At 44.9% G+C, this 12,959-nt stretch overlaps 1 protein-coding gene across 1 annotated transcript; it reads right to left on the bottom strand.

Moving 5' to 3' along the window:
- Positions 1 to 290: 290 nt before the first annotated feature.
- Positions 291 to 12,167, bottom strand: LOC137077359 (myelin-oligodendrocyte glycoprotein-like). The gene is made up of 6 exons (XM_067445238.1): positions 12,121 to 12,167; positions 11,961 to 12,017; positions 1,752 to 2,114; positions 1,334 to 1,338; positions 884 to 966; positions 291 to 399 (listed from the first exon to the last, which is right to left on the bottom strand). The coding sequence occupies exons 2-6, from the start codon at positions 12,013 to 12,015 to the stop codon at positions 291 to 293; spliced, it is 615 nt and encodes a 204-aa protein (XP_067301339.1). The 5' UTR covers positions 12,016 to 12,017; positions 12,121 to 12,167.
- Between the last annotated feature and the right edge of the window lie 792 nt (positions 12,168 to 12,959).

Genomic DNA, 12,959 nt, shown 5'->3' with positions numbered 1-12,959 from the left:
AGTGATGGAGGTGGGGACGCTGATCCAGGTCCCCGACATGCCACAGGCTGCCCTCGATCGAGACGGGCTGTACCAGATACCAGTAAGTAAACCTATCTGGCTTTGGTGGATTCAGGATGTAATCAGACCTCCATCCATCAAAGCCTGATACAGCTGGTGGCATTGAATAAAAGCCGCGGTTAAGGTACGGTGTGTTCACGAGTATGTGGTGAATTATCCGCTGATGACTGCTGTCGTCCAATTTCGAGTACAAAAATATGAGTTCTCAGTCTCTCAATCGTCGGTTTCCTTTACAGCAGTTCCTCTCTGCCCTTCCCAGTCAAGTCCCAGTCTTTGCATCTCCAGCTCGCTCTCTGTCCTTGTTTCCTCTTGTCATATATTCTCTCTCCACTCCAATTACTGCATTGAGACAGGTGTTCATGATTTGTGCTTGATCCACTTAAGCCTAGTTCACACTGCCCAATTTTAGCCCCGATTTTAACTCGCCAGCAGGTTTTGTGAAATCGGAAACAAATGCCTGAAATCATAGGCAAATCAGTGCTTGTGCACGCGAATGACAATCACGCAGTGTGAATGATCAAAGACGCGATCAGAGAGAATGGCCGAAGAGTCGCTGACATCCACGAGATATTTGGCATGCTAAATATCTGGACCTGTCTGCAATTTAAACTCCTGCTGTGTGAAATGAGTTCTTACTGAAAATTACATCGATGATGACCGGCAGCCAAGAGAGTGAGATACAGAGCAGTGGGAGGTTCGGGGAGGAGTTATAGACAGAATATCAGTATTTTAATAGTTATATTTACAATTCTATCAAACAGAAACAAAGGCCAAACATTTGAACATCCAGCCGCAGCAGCACATTACAAAATTATTTATTTACCTCAAACTCTCTTTGCAGAACACAATGCTTGCTCCCTCTGTGTCTCCAGCAATTTCCTCCACCATAATCTTTTTTCTTTTTCTCTACAAATAAGCGCACAGACAATTTAGAGCAAACTTTGTGCAGTTAAAATTTGTAATAACAATTCCAAGTCTTGCGCGAGAACTTGCGAGAGAGAGTTGTCAGCGACTGTTCCTCCTGTATAGTCATGCAGTGTGAAACCTCCTGTCCTGATCCATCGGTCAGTGTAAACACAGCTGAGACTGAATGATACCCCAGATAGTCATGCAGTGTGAAAAGAGCAGTGACCCGACGAGTTGAAACTAGGCTTTATGTGCCACTCGTCCTCTGACTCTCTCTCCCGTCACAGACTTCGCTAAACCACGCTCCTCTCGCCACAGTGGTGATTTCATGAACAAAGTTTTGAAAGCTTTTATTTTGAAAACTTACATAACCTTCATACAAATTTTAATTGAAAATTAATGAACAGTATGAGTTATGAACATGCAACCTTATTGATTTGAAGTTAGTTGTCATTATTAACATTTAAAGGATGTTCTAAGAATGTTTTTCTAAGAACAGTATGAAGACATTGAGGACATTATTAGACCAGATAACATTATATTTAACGATACTAGAAGAATGTTTATAACTTTAAGAGAACCTTGCCAGAATGTTCCCTGATTGCTGGCTTAACAATTTCTTTGGAAGATTATGGCCGCATCCTGCTGCAAAAAAAAATGGGTTTGATATTCAATTTGTTGCAGAGTTAGAGTAGTAGAAATGCCTTCTTATGCAATAAAACAGCTGAATTATTCCTTTAAAGAGCTCTAGATCAATAAAAAAATCTAATTAATATTGGACTCACCAGACACTTTGAGAGTCATCTCTTGATGGTTATATATACTTTCTCCACTCACATAACAGTAAAATGAGCCTTCATCCTGAACTGTGAGATTCTCCAGCCGTAGAGAGACGTCTCCATCCTTCAGTCCTCCAGACTGACCTGAACATCGAGTCAGTGAGCTTCGGTTCCTGAAGGATTCCTCCTGGAGATCCTGGATCTTGCCATGCTGATAGAAGAGAACAGGGTTGCTGAACTGGTCATGACGGTACCAGCGGATCTCCAGAGCTTCAGCATTCTCCGGAGGAGAGATCCAGCAGGGCAGAGTGACTGTAGACCCGACATGAGCCACTATCTGATCACCAGGAACCACAACTCTGAACGACTCTGAGAGACAAAGAAAGACAAACGTAGAAGTGACTTTCAAACCAAACAGCTGATTGTCTCGTGAAACTCCCGATTGCCTGATTCCTATTGGAATTGACTGGATTTCACGTCTGAAATGTCTCAGAGCAATTAACATTGGCTTTAAATGTTACTGAACAACTGGTGTTTGAGTCCTAATTGACAGGAAAATACAATTACTGTATATAAATGAATAGCTGGCCTTCTGACTTTAGAGTGTATTAAATATTTTGTATGTTTTGTTATTTAAACATTATTTATACATTGTAGAGCTTTTTTAAATATCCTCATAATATTGGGAGAAAGTGTTCAATGTGTTTTGAAATATCCTGTAAATATTAAGGGTCAATAACTTTTTGGCTTAAGAAAGGGCCTAAAGGTGAAGTTACACAGCAAAATCCACTGTAAGGGGCTGTTAAAAAAACAAACAAAAAAAAAACTGAAAAACGATTTGGTTGTTCATTGCTTCATTTACAGAGTTTTGGGGGACTGAAAATGCAAACTTTTGAAAATGGGTGCATGTTTTTGAAAATTATGCAGTTCCCTTTCGGGGAACTCGAGCTGCGTCGAAACGCTGTGAGAACGCCTCTGCATTAATGCGTCGTGAAGCGCGTGTAGAACCATTCCATCGGAAGATCGATCGATCGTCGGCGTGATGACGTCATCGACCGGAAGCTATAAAGCGTCTGTGAAAACAAACAGGAACTAGCTTCTGTGCCTTCAGCAAGCGATCTGTGTGAACCTGTCTGTCTATTTGGTGTTTTTGTCTGTCTATTTAGAAGATTTTTCCACCCTTTTGTTAAATATTCCCTATATTAACAAAAAAAAGAGAAAATAAATAGATCGGAATGGCGAGTGATATTAGCAGTAAGTTCAAGAGGTGTGTTCATCCCTGCCCACGCTACATCACGGGCGGGGATACACACTCTCTTTGTGTTGCCTGCTTGGGAGCGCAGCATGCCCAGGCAGCTCTCGAGGGGGCTGCTTGTGAGCACTGTGAAAGACTACCGCTGAGAACGCTGCACTCCCGCCGGGCACTCTTTGAGGAGGGTGCCTCGGCTCGTGTTCTCCGTGGCTCTGGTCCCGCTGCTGCCGAGGCGGAGCGGAGGCTGCAGTCGTGGAATTTTACAATTGGACATTCCAGAGGGGTTAGAGACGGGTGCTGCCTTATCTCTGCCCTCACCTGCACCATCCAGCGGCTCTTCTCGGGGCTTGGAGGCACGCATTGCGGTTTCTTCCCCCCCGAGAGAGTCGCCGGTGCTCCAACTATCCAGCTCTGAGGAGGTGGACGTTGAGAGCATCGCGACTGAAGATTCGCCACTTCAGTCCCCTGCAAGTGAGGAGCTCGTTGAGGTTTTGACGCGAGCAGTGGCCAGATTAAACATCGACTGGCCCACTGAAAGATCAGAGGCAGGAAGAAAGCGCACAAGTAAATTAGATGAGAGATTCCTGCCATCTCGCACTTCAGAGCCTCAGCGCCGGGGCCTGCCGTTCTTCCATGATTTGCACACCGGGGTGGCAAGATCATGGAAGAGACCGGCATCATATCGAGTATTCAGCCCGCAGACTTCGGTCTACAGCAACATCGCCGGGCTGAAGCAATATGGTTATGGGGCGATGCCAAAGGTAGAAGAGACGCTTGCGAGCCATCTCTCGCCTTCCTCGGCATCGTCCCTGAAGGCCCCGACTTTGCCCACCAGACCATTAAAAACAACGTCGGCACTGGTGGGCAAAGCGTACTCGGCAGCAGGTCAGGCTGCCGCATGCCTGCATACAATGGCAATAATGCAGGCATATCAGGCTGACCTGCTCAGGGACTTAGATGGACGCGATGAGGTGGGGGGAGAAATAATTAATGAGCTGAGAACATCTGAGAACCTCGAGAGGCTGGCTCCCTTAGTAGATTTTCTAGACGAGTGGAAATGTCTGTCAAATATATCTCGTTGGGTCCTGCAGATAATCGAAAGGGGGTACGCCATTCAATTCAAAAGGCGGCCACCTCCTTTCAGCGGTGTCCTACCCACAGAGGTGGGCCCGGAGCAGGCTCTGGTAATGGCACAGGAAGTAGAGACACTCCTGCGAAAGGGGGCTATAGAGAGGGTTCCTCCTCCCGACAGGGAGTCTGGGTTTTACAGCCGTTACTTCATCGTGCCAAAGAAGGATGGGGGCTTACGCCCGATATTAGATCTGCACCTATTAAATCGCTCAGTGGCCAAGCTCAAGTTCAAGATGCTTACACTCAGACAGATTGTGTCGCAGATCAAATCGGAGGATTGGTTTGTCACCATAGACCTCAAAGATGCGTATTTTCATGTCTCCATCCTTCCACATCACAGGAAGTTTCTGAGGTTTGCCTTTGGGGGACAGGCATACCAATATCGAGTTCTTCCCTTCGGTCTAGCACTGTCACTCCGCACATTCAACAAGTGTGTGGATGCAGCTCTGGCGCCGTTGCATCTGCAGGGCATCCGCATACTGAAATATATCGACGACTGGCTAATTCGAGCGCATACAGAACAGATGGCGGTTCAGCATCGAGATGCTGTTCTCGCGCACATGTCGAAATTGGGGTTGAGGCTGAACGCCAAGAAGAGTGTGCTTTCTCCGGCTCAGATAACCACTTTTCTAGGTGTGAACTGGGATTCGGTAATTATGCGGGCGCAATTATCGCCAACACGCATAACATCGATCCTGGCAGCAGTCAAAGAACCGAAGCTAGACCGAGCTGTCACTGTAAAGCAGTTCCAGAAACTGTTAGGTCTCATGGCAGCAGCGTCCAACGTGATACCTTTTGGCCTACTGAACATGAGGCCGCTACAGTGGTGGCTCAGAACAAAAGGGTTCGCCCCGAGGGGAAATCCGCTCTGCACGATCAAAGTCACGCGGTGATGCCTACGTGCTCTGGTCATGTGGAAAAACCCGGGGTTTCTATCCCAGGGTCCCGGGTTGGGGGCTCATGTTCGTCGCGTAACGCTAACGACAGACGCCTCTCACGGGGTGGGGTGCGACCATGAGTGGTCGCTCATCCCAGGGTCTTTGGCAGGAACACCAGCGGCACTGGCACATAAATCGGCTAGAGATGCTCGCTGTGTTTCTTGCATTGAAACAGTTTCTGCCCGCCCTCAGGGGCCATCATGTATTAGTCAGGACAGACAACACATCGGTGGTCGCCTATATAAATCACCAGGGGGGTCTGAGGTCCCGTCCCGTGGACAAACTGGCACGTCGGATCCTCCTGTGGGCCCAAGGGAAACTGCTGTCCATCAGAGCAGTCTATATCCCAGGGGTCCTAAATCAGGAAGCGGACATCCTGTCGAGGCAGGGGCCGAGGCCCGGGGAATGGAGACTCCACCCCAAGGTGGTGGAGCTCCTATGGCAAAAGTATGGGAAAGCAGAGATAGACCTGTTTGCTTCGGCAGAGAATTCTCACTGTCCTCAGTGGTTCTCTCTGTCTCATCCAGCCCCGCTGGGGTTGGATGCCATGGTACAGGAGTGGCCGAGGCTGCCCCTGTATGCCTTTCCCCCGATTGTCCTGCTTCCAGGAGTTCTGGAGAGGGTACGCCGGGACGGGGCACAGGTACTTCTAGTGGCTCCGTTCTGGCCGACCAGAATATGGTTTTCGGACCTGTTATGTCTCCTGGAAGGCTCTCCGATGGAGATTCCGACCAGGAGGGATCTACTCTCTCAGGCGGGCGGGAGATTCCTGCACCCATGCCCAGAGTTGTGGAAACTGTGGGCCTGGCCTCTGAGGGGGCCAGGCTCATAGAGGAGGGTCTCTCCGCCGAGGTCGTGGAGACCATCCTTCACTCCAGAGCTCCGTCCACGAGGAAGCTGTACGCTTTGAAATGGAAACTTTTCTCAGCATGGTGCAGAGAACGCCAGTGGGACCCAGTTAACTGCCCGGTTGGTACAGTGCTGGAGTTTCTGCAGGCAAGGTTCTCGGCAGGGTTGACCCCCTCCACAATAAAGGTGTACGTGGCGGCCCTGGCTGCCTTCCACGTCCCTTTGGGTGGAGTGTCTTTGGGAAGACACCCTCTAATTACACGTTTCCTCCGTGGTACCTTAAGGTTGAGGCTGGTTATGCACTCGAGGGTCCCGGCATGGGACTTGGCCATTGTTTTGCGGGGCTTATCTGAGCCTCCGTTTGAACCCTTAGAGGAGATTTCAGAGAAGTTCCTCACCCTAAAGACCATCTTCCTTTTGGCCATTTTGTCTCTAAAGAGAATAAGATATTCAGTCCCTGTCAGTAGGGCCCTCATGCCTAGAATTTGCGCCTGGTATGGTAAAGGCTTTTCTGCATCCCAGACCAGGTTACATCCCCAAGGTTCCTACGAGCCCACGGGGCCCTATAACTCAACATAGCCTTCTGTCCTCCTCCTTTCATGACGTCAGACCAGGAAAGATTAAATCTGCTGTGCCCTGTCAGGGCGTTCGATACATATGTCCACAGAGCTGCCCTGTGGAGAAAGACCGATCAACTGTTTGTCTGTTTCGGAGCCCAGAAAAAGGGGGCTCCAGTATCTAAGCAGAGAATGAGCAAGTTGGTGGTCGAGGCCATCTCACTTCCTTACGAGGCGGTCGGGCAGCCGTCTCCACTGGCTGTCCGGGCGCATTCTACCAGGGGTATGGCTGCTTCTAAAGCACTTCTGTCGGGGGCTTCCCTCCAAGACATTTGTAATGCGGCAGGCTGGTCGTCGCCGCTGACCTTCGTCAGATTCTACGAGTTAGATTTGGCATCTACAGTTGGGGCGTAGGTACTTTCGTAGTCATGTGCGCTACGGCTTCCACACATACGAGGCACTTGGTCCCATGGGGATGTGGGTATAAGCGTTCTCACAGCGTTTCGACGCAGCTCGAGTTCCCCGAAAGGGAACGTCTCGGTTACGTATGTAACCCTAGTTCCCTGAGGGAATGAGATGCTGCGTCACCCTGCCATACTCCCGCCGTGCCCGTGATCACTTACTTCAGGCTTTATCAGAAGCTAGTTCCTGTTTGTTTTCACGGACGCTTTATAGCTTCCGGTCGATGACGTCATCACGCCGACGATCGATCGATCTTCCGATGGAATGGTTCTACACGTGCTTCATGACGCATTTACGCAGAGGCGTTCTCACAGCGTTTCGACACAGCGTCTCGTTCCCTTAGGGAACTAGGGTTACATACGTAACCGAGACGTTATGTCCGTGTAAACTACAAAACCGCAAATTTGTGAAAACGGGCGTATTGTGTGTTCAGTCTACAGGCGGGCAGTGTTTATTTAGTCAAGTCATCTTCATTTATACAGCGTTTTTCACAGTATAGATTTGTTTCAAAGCAGCTTCACCGTGATTAGAGAAGATTAATGGAAGATAGATTGTTATAGCTGTACACCAGATCTAAAAAAAAAAGTTACTGTTGCACGACACCATTTTCAAACAAAATAGAAAACTTTCAGTGTGTTACAGCAGCTCATCCGTTTTGAAGCGATACCATTATCATCTTCGTGTAAGCTTCAAAAAAGTGAATCTGTGAGAGCGGTGATGGCATGTAAGCATTACGTGTTCAGTCTATAGACAAGCATATTTGAATATGCATGTGCGTAGCTGCATATTTTTTCTTTACAAAATGGCTGCCAAATGACTTGTCTGCATTGCATAATACAGCGTTGTTAGTTGTTTATGATACTTTTGATAATGCTTTTATCTGTTGAAAGCGCGATTCTGAAATCCACTGCCGCTTCAATATATCTGTATATATTTATATCCGAATTAATTCATAATCAAAGCCTTAACCAATATTTATCTTCCTATATTATTATAATGATTCTTTCCAGTTTTGATTTTGCTTTGTTTCTTGTTTTCTAAAGTGTCTTTCATTTAATTGATTATATTTTATTCCTTTTATATTTCCTTTTACTGAAACATTAAAGAGTCAAGATAAATATTACCTGTACAAGTGTGTTCCTCTCACTGAAAGAAAGCACATGTTATCAGTATGTTTTGGTTAGAACTGGAGCCTAATCATCTCCAACCTTGGAGAGACTTATATCTGTGTATGTGCGCAATATTCTGTGTTACAGATCAGTGTTGAGCATGGTGTACAATGGGCACCCTAAGAGATGGGTGGACTTGTTGTTCTGGGCAATCTGCCGCCTGCTTCAGATCTGGAAGGTCACTACGGGCCTAATTCTGGAGTGAAAGCGTCAACAAGTGACACGTCTATGGAAATGTGCATCAGATTAACTGACTTGTGTGGAAATTTACCATGACTGTGCATATTCTCTGAGCCAATCAGAAGCATCCATGTTGCAGTAATGACGGGGATAGACCTTGAAAATGGTATAACTGTTGGGAAAATTTTATGTACGATAGGACGAGGCAATGAGACGGTGAGAGAGGGAGCGCGGCCTATGAACTCCTTGTGAGACTTGAAGCTGGCTTCTGCTTTTGAAACTGCAAACTATTCTTTAGTAAATTATTTTAATGAATTGCAATCCTGACTCTTTGTCTTCATTACTTCACTACTGGTCCTGGGTCATAACCTGTTAACCCCTTACACTGTACAGAGGGTACAGTGAAGGGAAGGAGGCCTTCATAGAGGAGAGTCTAATTTACATGGTCTCTGCTGATCCTTCAGAGCTGATTTGTGGTCGTGTCTAGGCATGTTGGACCAGCTGGAGTTTGTTTATTAAGCGAGCAGGGCAACCACCCAGTAGAGCATTACAATAATCTAGCCTTGAGCTCATGAACGCATGTACTAACTGTTCAGCATTTTGCAATGAGATCATATACTGTAATTTAGATATATTTTTAAGATGGTAGAATGCAGTTTTACAGATGCTAGAAATGTGGCTTTCAAATGAAAGATTGGTATCAAAGAACACACCCAGGTTCCTCACTGACGACGAGGGCTTGACAGAGCAGTCATCAAGTGTTAGACAGTATTCTTGGTTACTACTTGTGGAGTTTTCCTGCAATAATTAAAAATTCCTTTTTTTGCAGGAAATTACTATTCATTCAATTTTTTATATCAGCTATGCATTCCGTTAATCTTGTGAATTGGTAGGTTTCGTCAGGGCATGAGGAAATATAGAGCTGAGTATCGTCAGCATAACAATGAAAACTAACGTCATGCTTCCTAATGATATCTCCCAGTGGAGCAGATACAGGGTGAAGAGCAACGGTCCTAACACTGAGCCTTGCGGTACTCCATACTGAACTTGTGATCGGTGTGACATCTCTTCATTTACTGCTACAAACTGATAACGGTCAGATAAGTGCTGTTTAAACCATGCCAAAGCAGTTCCACTAATAACAACATAATTCTCGAGTCTATTCAGAAGAATAGTGTGATCGATAGTATCGAATGCGGCGCTAAGATCGAGCAACACTAATAGAGAGATACAACCACTATCAGATGATAGGAGTAAATCAAAATTAGTCTTTACAAAGTGATATTGCCATCTACTGGCCTGAAGTTGAAAGAACATTTAAGAAACTTTTTAAAAACCGTTCCTCTAACATTAGGAAAACTAGGCATTTTAGCATTAAATATAACCAAAACCGAATGATTGAAAAAAGGTTCTTAGAACAAAACATTGTTAGTGGGGTTGGTGTCAGATTGCCTTAATATCCCACAGAAAGTGTTCACATATATGAATTAGGCCTACTCTAAAAATATCAGCATTTGTTGAACTATCAGGGATGGCGTGTTTGGAATATATGCCTGAATGAAACCCAAATCTATCAATCACAACCTCTTACTCAAGCATCTTGAAATGGGTTTTGGTGTTTCTGAGATCCTAACCTGGTTAACCTGATATCCCTGAGTGATGCCAGTTTATTTGTATGAGTGGTTTCCGGTCTCCGGCTCTGTCTCTATGGTGTTCCTCAGGGTTCAGTTTTAGGCCCCTTACTTTTTAGCATTTATATACAAACACAATTCCAAAAAAGTTAGGACACTGTACAAATTCTGAATTAAAAAGGAATTCAATATTTTACAAATCTCAAACTTATATTTTATTCACAATAGAATATAGGTAACACATCAGATGTTGGCAGTGAGACATTTTGAAATGTCATGCCAAATATTGGCTCATTTTAGATTTCATGAGAGCTACACATTCCAAAAAAGTTGGCACAGGTAGCAATAAGAGGCCGGAAAAGTTAAATGTTCATATAAGGAAAAACGAATCTGGACCAATCTCTGTGTGTAAGGGTCAAGGGTCAAAACCAAACTGGATGGCCGTGATCTTCAGGCCTTAGACGGCACTGCATCACATACAGGAATGATACTGTAATGGACATCACAACATGGGCTCAGGAATACTTCCAGAAAACATTGGTGAACACAATCCACCGTGCCATTCGCTGTCGCCGGCTAAAACTCTACAGGTCAGAGAAGAAGCCATATCTAAACATGATCCAGAATTGCAGGCGTTCTCTGGGCCAAGGCTCATTTAAAATGGACTGAGGCAAAGTGGAAAACTGTGACACCATGTCATCTGGACTAAAGAGGACAAGGACAACCCAAGTTGTTCTCAGCGCTCAGTTCAGAAGCTAATCTCTGATGGTCTGGGGTTCATGAGTGTGTGTGGCATGAGCAGCTTACACATCTGGAAAGGCCATCAATGTTGAAAGGTCTATCCAAGTTCTAGAGCAACATATGCTCCATCCAGACGGCGTCTCTTTCAGGGAAGACCTTGCATTCTCCAACATGACAATGCCAGAGCACACACTGCATCAATTACAGCATCATGGCTGTGTAGAAGAAGGATCCAGCACTGAAATGGCCAGCCTGCAGTCCAGATCTTTCACCATTAGAAAACATTTGGAGCATCATAAAGAGGAAGATGCGATAAAGAAGACCTAAGACAGTTGAGCTACTAGAAGCCTGTATTAGACAAGAATGGGACAACATTCCTATTCCTAAACTTGAGCAGCTCGTCTCCTCAGTCCCCAGACGTTTGCAGACTGATATAAAAAGAAGAGGGGATGACACACAGAGGGAAACATGGCCTTGGCCCAACTTTTTTTAGATGTGTTGATGCCATGAAATGTAAAATGAACTTATTTCCTCCCTTTTTTGATACTTCCACATCATTGCATTCTTTTTTTATTCACAATTTGTACAGTGTCCCATCTTTTGTGGGATTGGGCTTGTAAGTAATAATAATCATGATGTTGGACACACACACACACACACACACACACACACACACACACACACACACACACACACACACACACACACACACACACACACACACACACACAGGCATAAAACACAGGGGGGTCAGAGTTAAATGTACGTTAAATGTGTCCCCCCTTAAAAATAGCATTAAAAACTACATTGTGTATTGTAAATAATATAATGATATATACTTAAAGAAATTGTGTCAATAAAACAATAAAAACACAAATGGAGCAAAAAATGTGTTTTATGAAACATTTTGAAACACACACCTACAAATCCAGCAGGAAAGGACAAAGGTCAGAAGTTGTGGAATTAAGGCTAATTTATTCACTTTAAGCATCAGATGAAGTGATTATTTTCTCTCTAATACAAACGATGCTGAGTTAATAATAAATTAGCAATGACAAAAAAAAGTCTGATATTTTTAGTGATTATTGTTTGCTTGTTGTATAACAGCGATCATGTGAACAGACATCAGGCTCATACTGTAGATCTGCTGAGTTGTTTTGCTCATAAGAAATATAATTAAATTTTCATTTCATTATTCATTATTATTATTTATCATTCTCTTTGTGTTTTTTCCCAGTTTTTTTCTGTTTTATTGTATAAAGTGCTTTACTTGATATAAAATAAAGAGTATTATTATAGACTTACCAGAAGTCTCTATGAGGAGATTCATCAGTAAAGCGAAGGTAATAATCGACATCATTCCTGAGGAAACACACACACACACACACACAGAGACTCAGGGATTGCTCCAGAAATACAAGAGTAACATGAGAGATATATTTGATGAGACTGTGGAGTAACTCACCGGAGAGGAAGACTCATTTAATCTGCCGTTTAGAAGCTCAACATAATCAAAAGCACCTGATTCTCCTCATGACTTTCCTTTCACTCTCTAAGCATAACGTGACTGCTCAATAAAACACCTTAGATGATTAACGTTGCTTCATAGCTGTGTGTGTGTGTGTGTGTGTGTGTGTGTGTGTGTGTGTGTGTGTGTGTGTGTGTGTGTGTGTGTGTGTGTGTGTTTTACTCCAAGAAATCTTGGAGTAATCTTTGATGACCAGCTGTCCTTCAAAGACCACATCTCGAAGACGGCTCGGTCATGCAGGTTTGCATTGCACAACATCAGGAAAATCAGACCGTTCCTTACGGAGCATGCAACACAGCTTCTTGTCCAAGCCCTGGTCATTTCTAGACTTGACTATTGCAACGCGCTTCTGGCTGGACTTCCATCTTGTGCAATCAAACCGCTGCAAATGATCCAGAACGCTGCGGCACGTCTTGTATTCAATGAGCCCAAAAGGGCTCATGTCACACCTCTATTCATCTCTCTGCATTGGCTACCACTCGCTGCCCGGATCAAATTCAAAGCCCTGACTCTTGCTCATGGATCCTCCACAAGCTCAGCACCCGCATACTTCGACTCACTCCTACGAGTCTACACACCCACCAGAAGCCTTCGCTCAACTAATGAGCGAAGGCTTGTGGTACCATCACAGAGAGGCATGAAATCCCTCTCTAGAACTTTTTCTTTCATTGTTCCTGGTTGGTGGAACGGTCTTCCGTCCTCCATACGCACGACAGAATCACTCGCTTCATTCAAAAGACAGGTAAAAACTCATCTCTTCTGTGAGCACTTCATCT

This window comes from Pseudorasbora parva, chromosome 1 (genome assembly GCF_024679245.1).
Source record: "Pseudorasbora parva isolate DD20220531a chromosome 1, ASM2467924v1, whole genome shotgun sequence".
Taxonomy (NCBI): domain Eukaryota; kingdom Metazoa; phylum Chordata; class Actinopteri; order Cypriniformes; family Gobionidae; genus Pseudorasbora; species Pseudorasbora parva.
The sequence above is the reverse complement of the archived record's forward strand: the minus strand, read 5'-3'. Positions and strand labels throughout refer to the sequence as shown.

What these genes read in the sequence shown, in the direction of transcription:
- LOC137077359 (XM_067445238.1), bottom strand. Translation starts at nt 12,015, where the DNA reads ATGATGTCGATTATTACCTTCGCTTTACTGATGAATCTCCTCATAGAG. An exon ending in TCTCCTCATAGAGACTTCTG is followed by an intron (nt 2,115 to 11,960) that starts GTAAGTCTATAA and finishes TTTGTCTCTCAG; the next exon opens with AGTCGTTCAGAGTTGTGGTT. An exon ending in TTCTGCAAAGAGAGTTTGAG is followed by an intron (nt 400 to 883) that starts GTAAATAAATAA and finishes GTCTCAATGCAG; the next exon opens with TAATTGGAGTGGAGAGAGAA.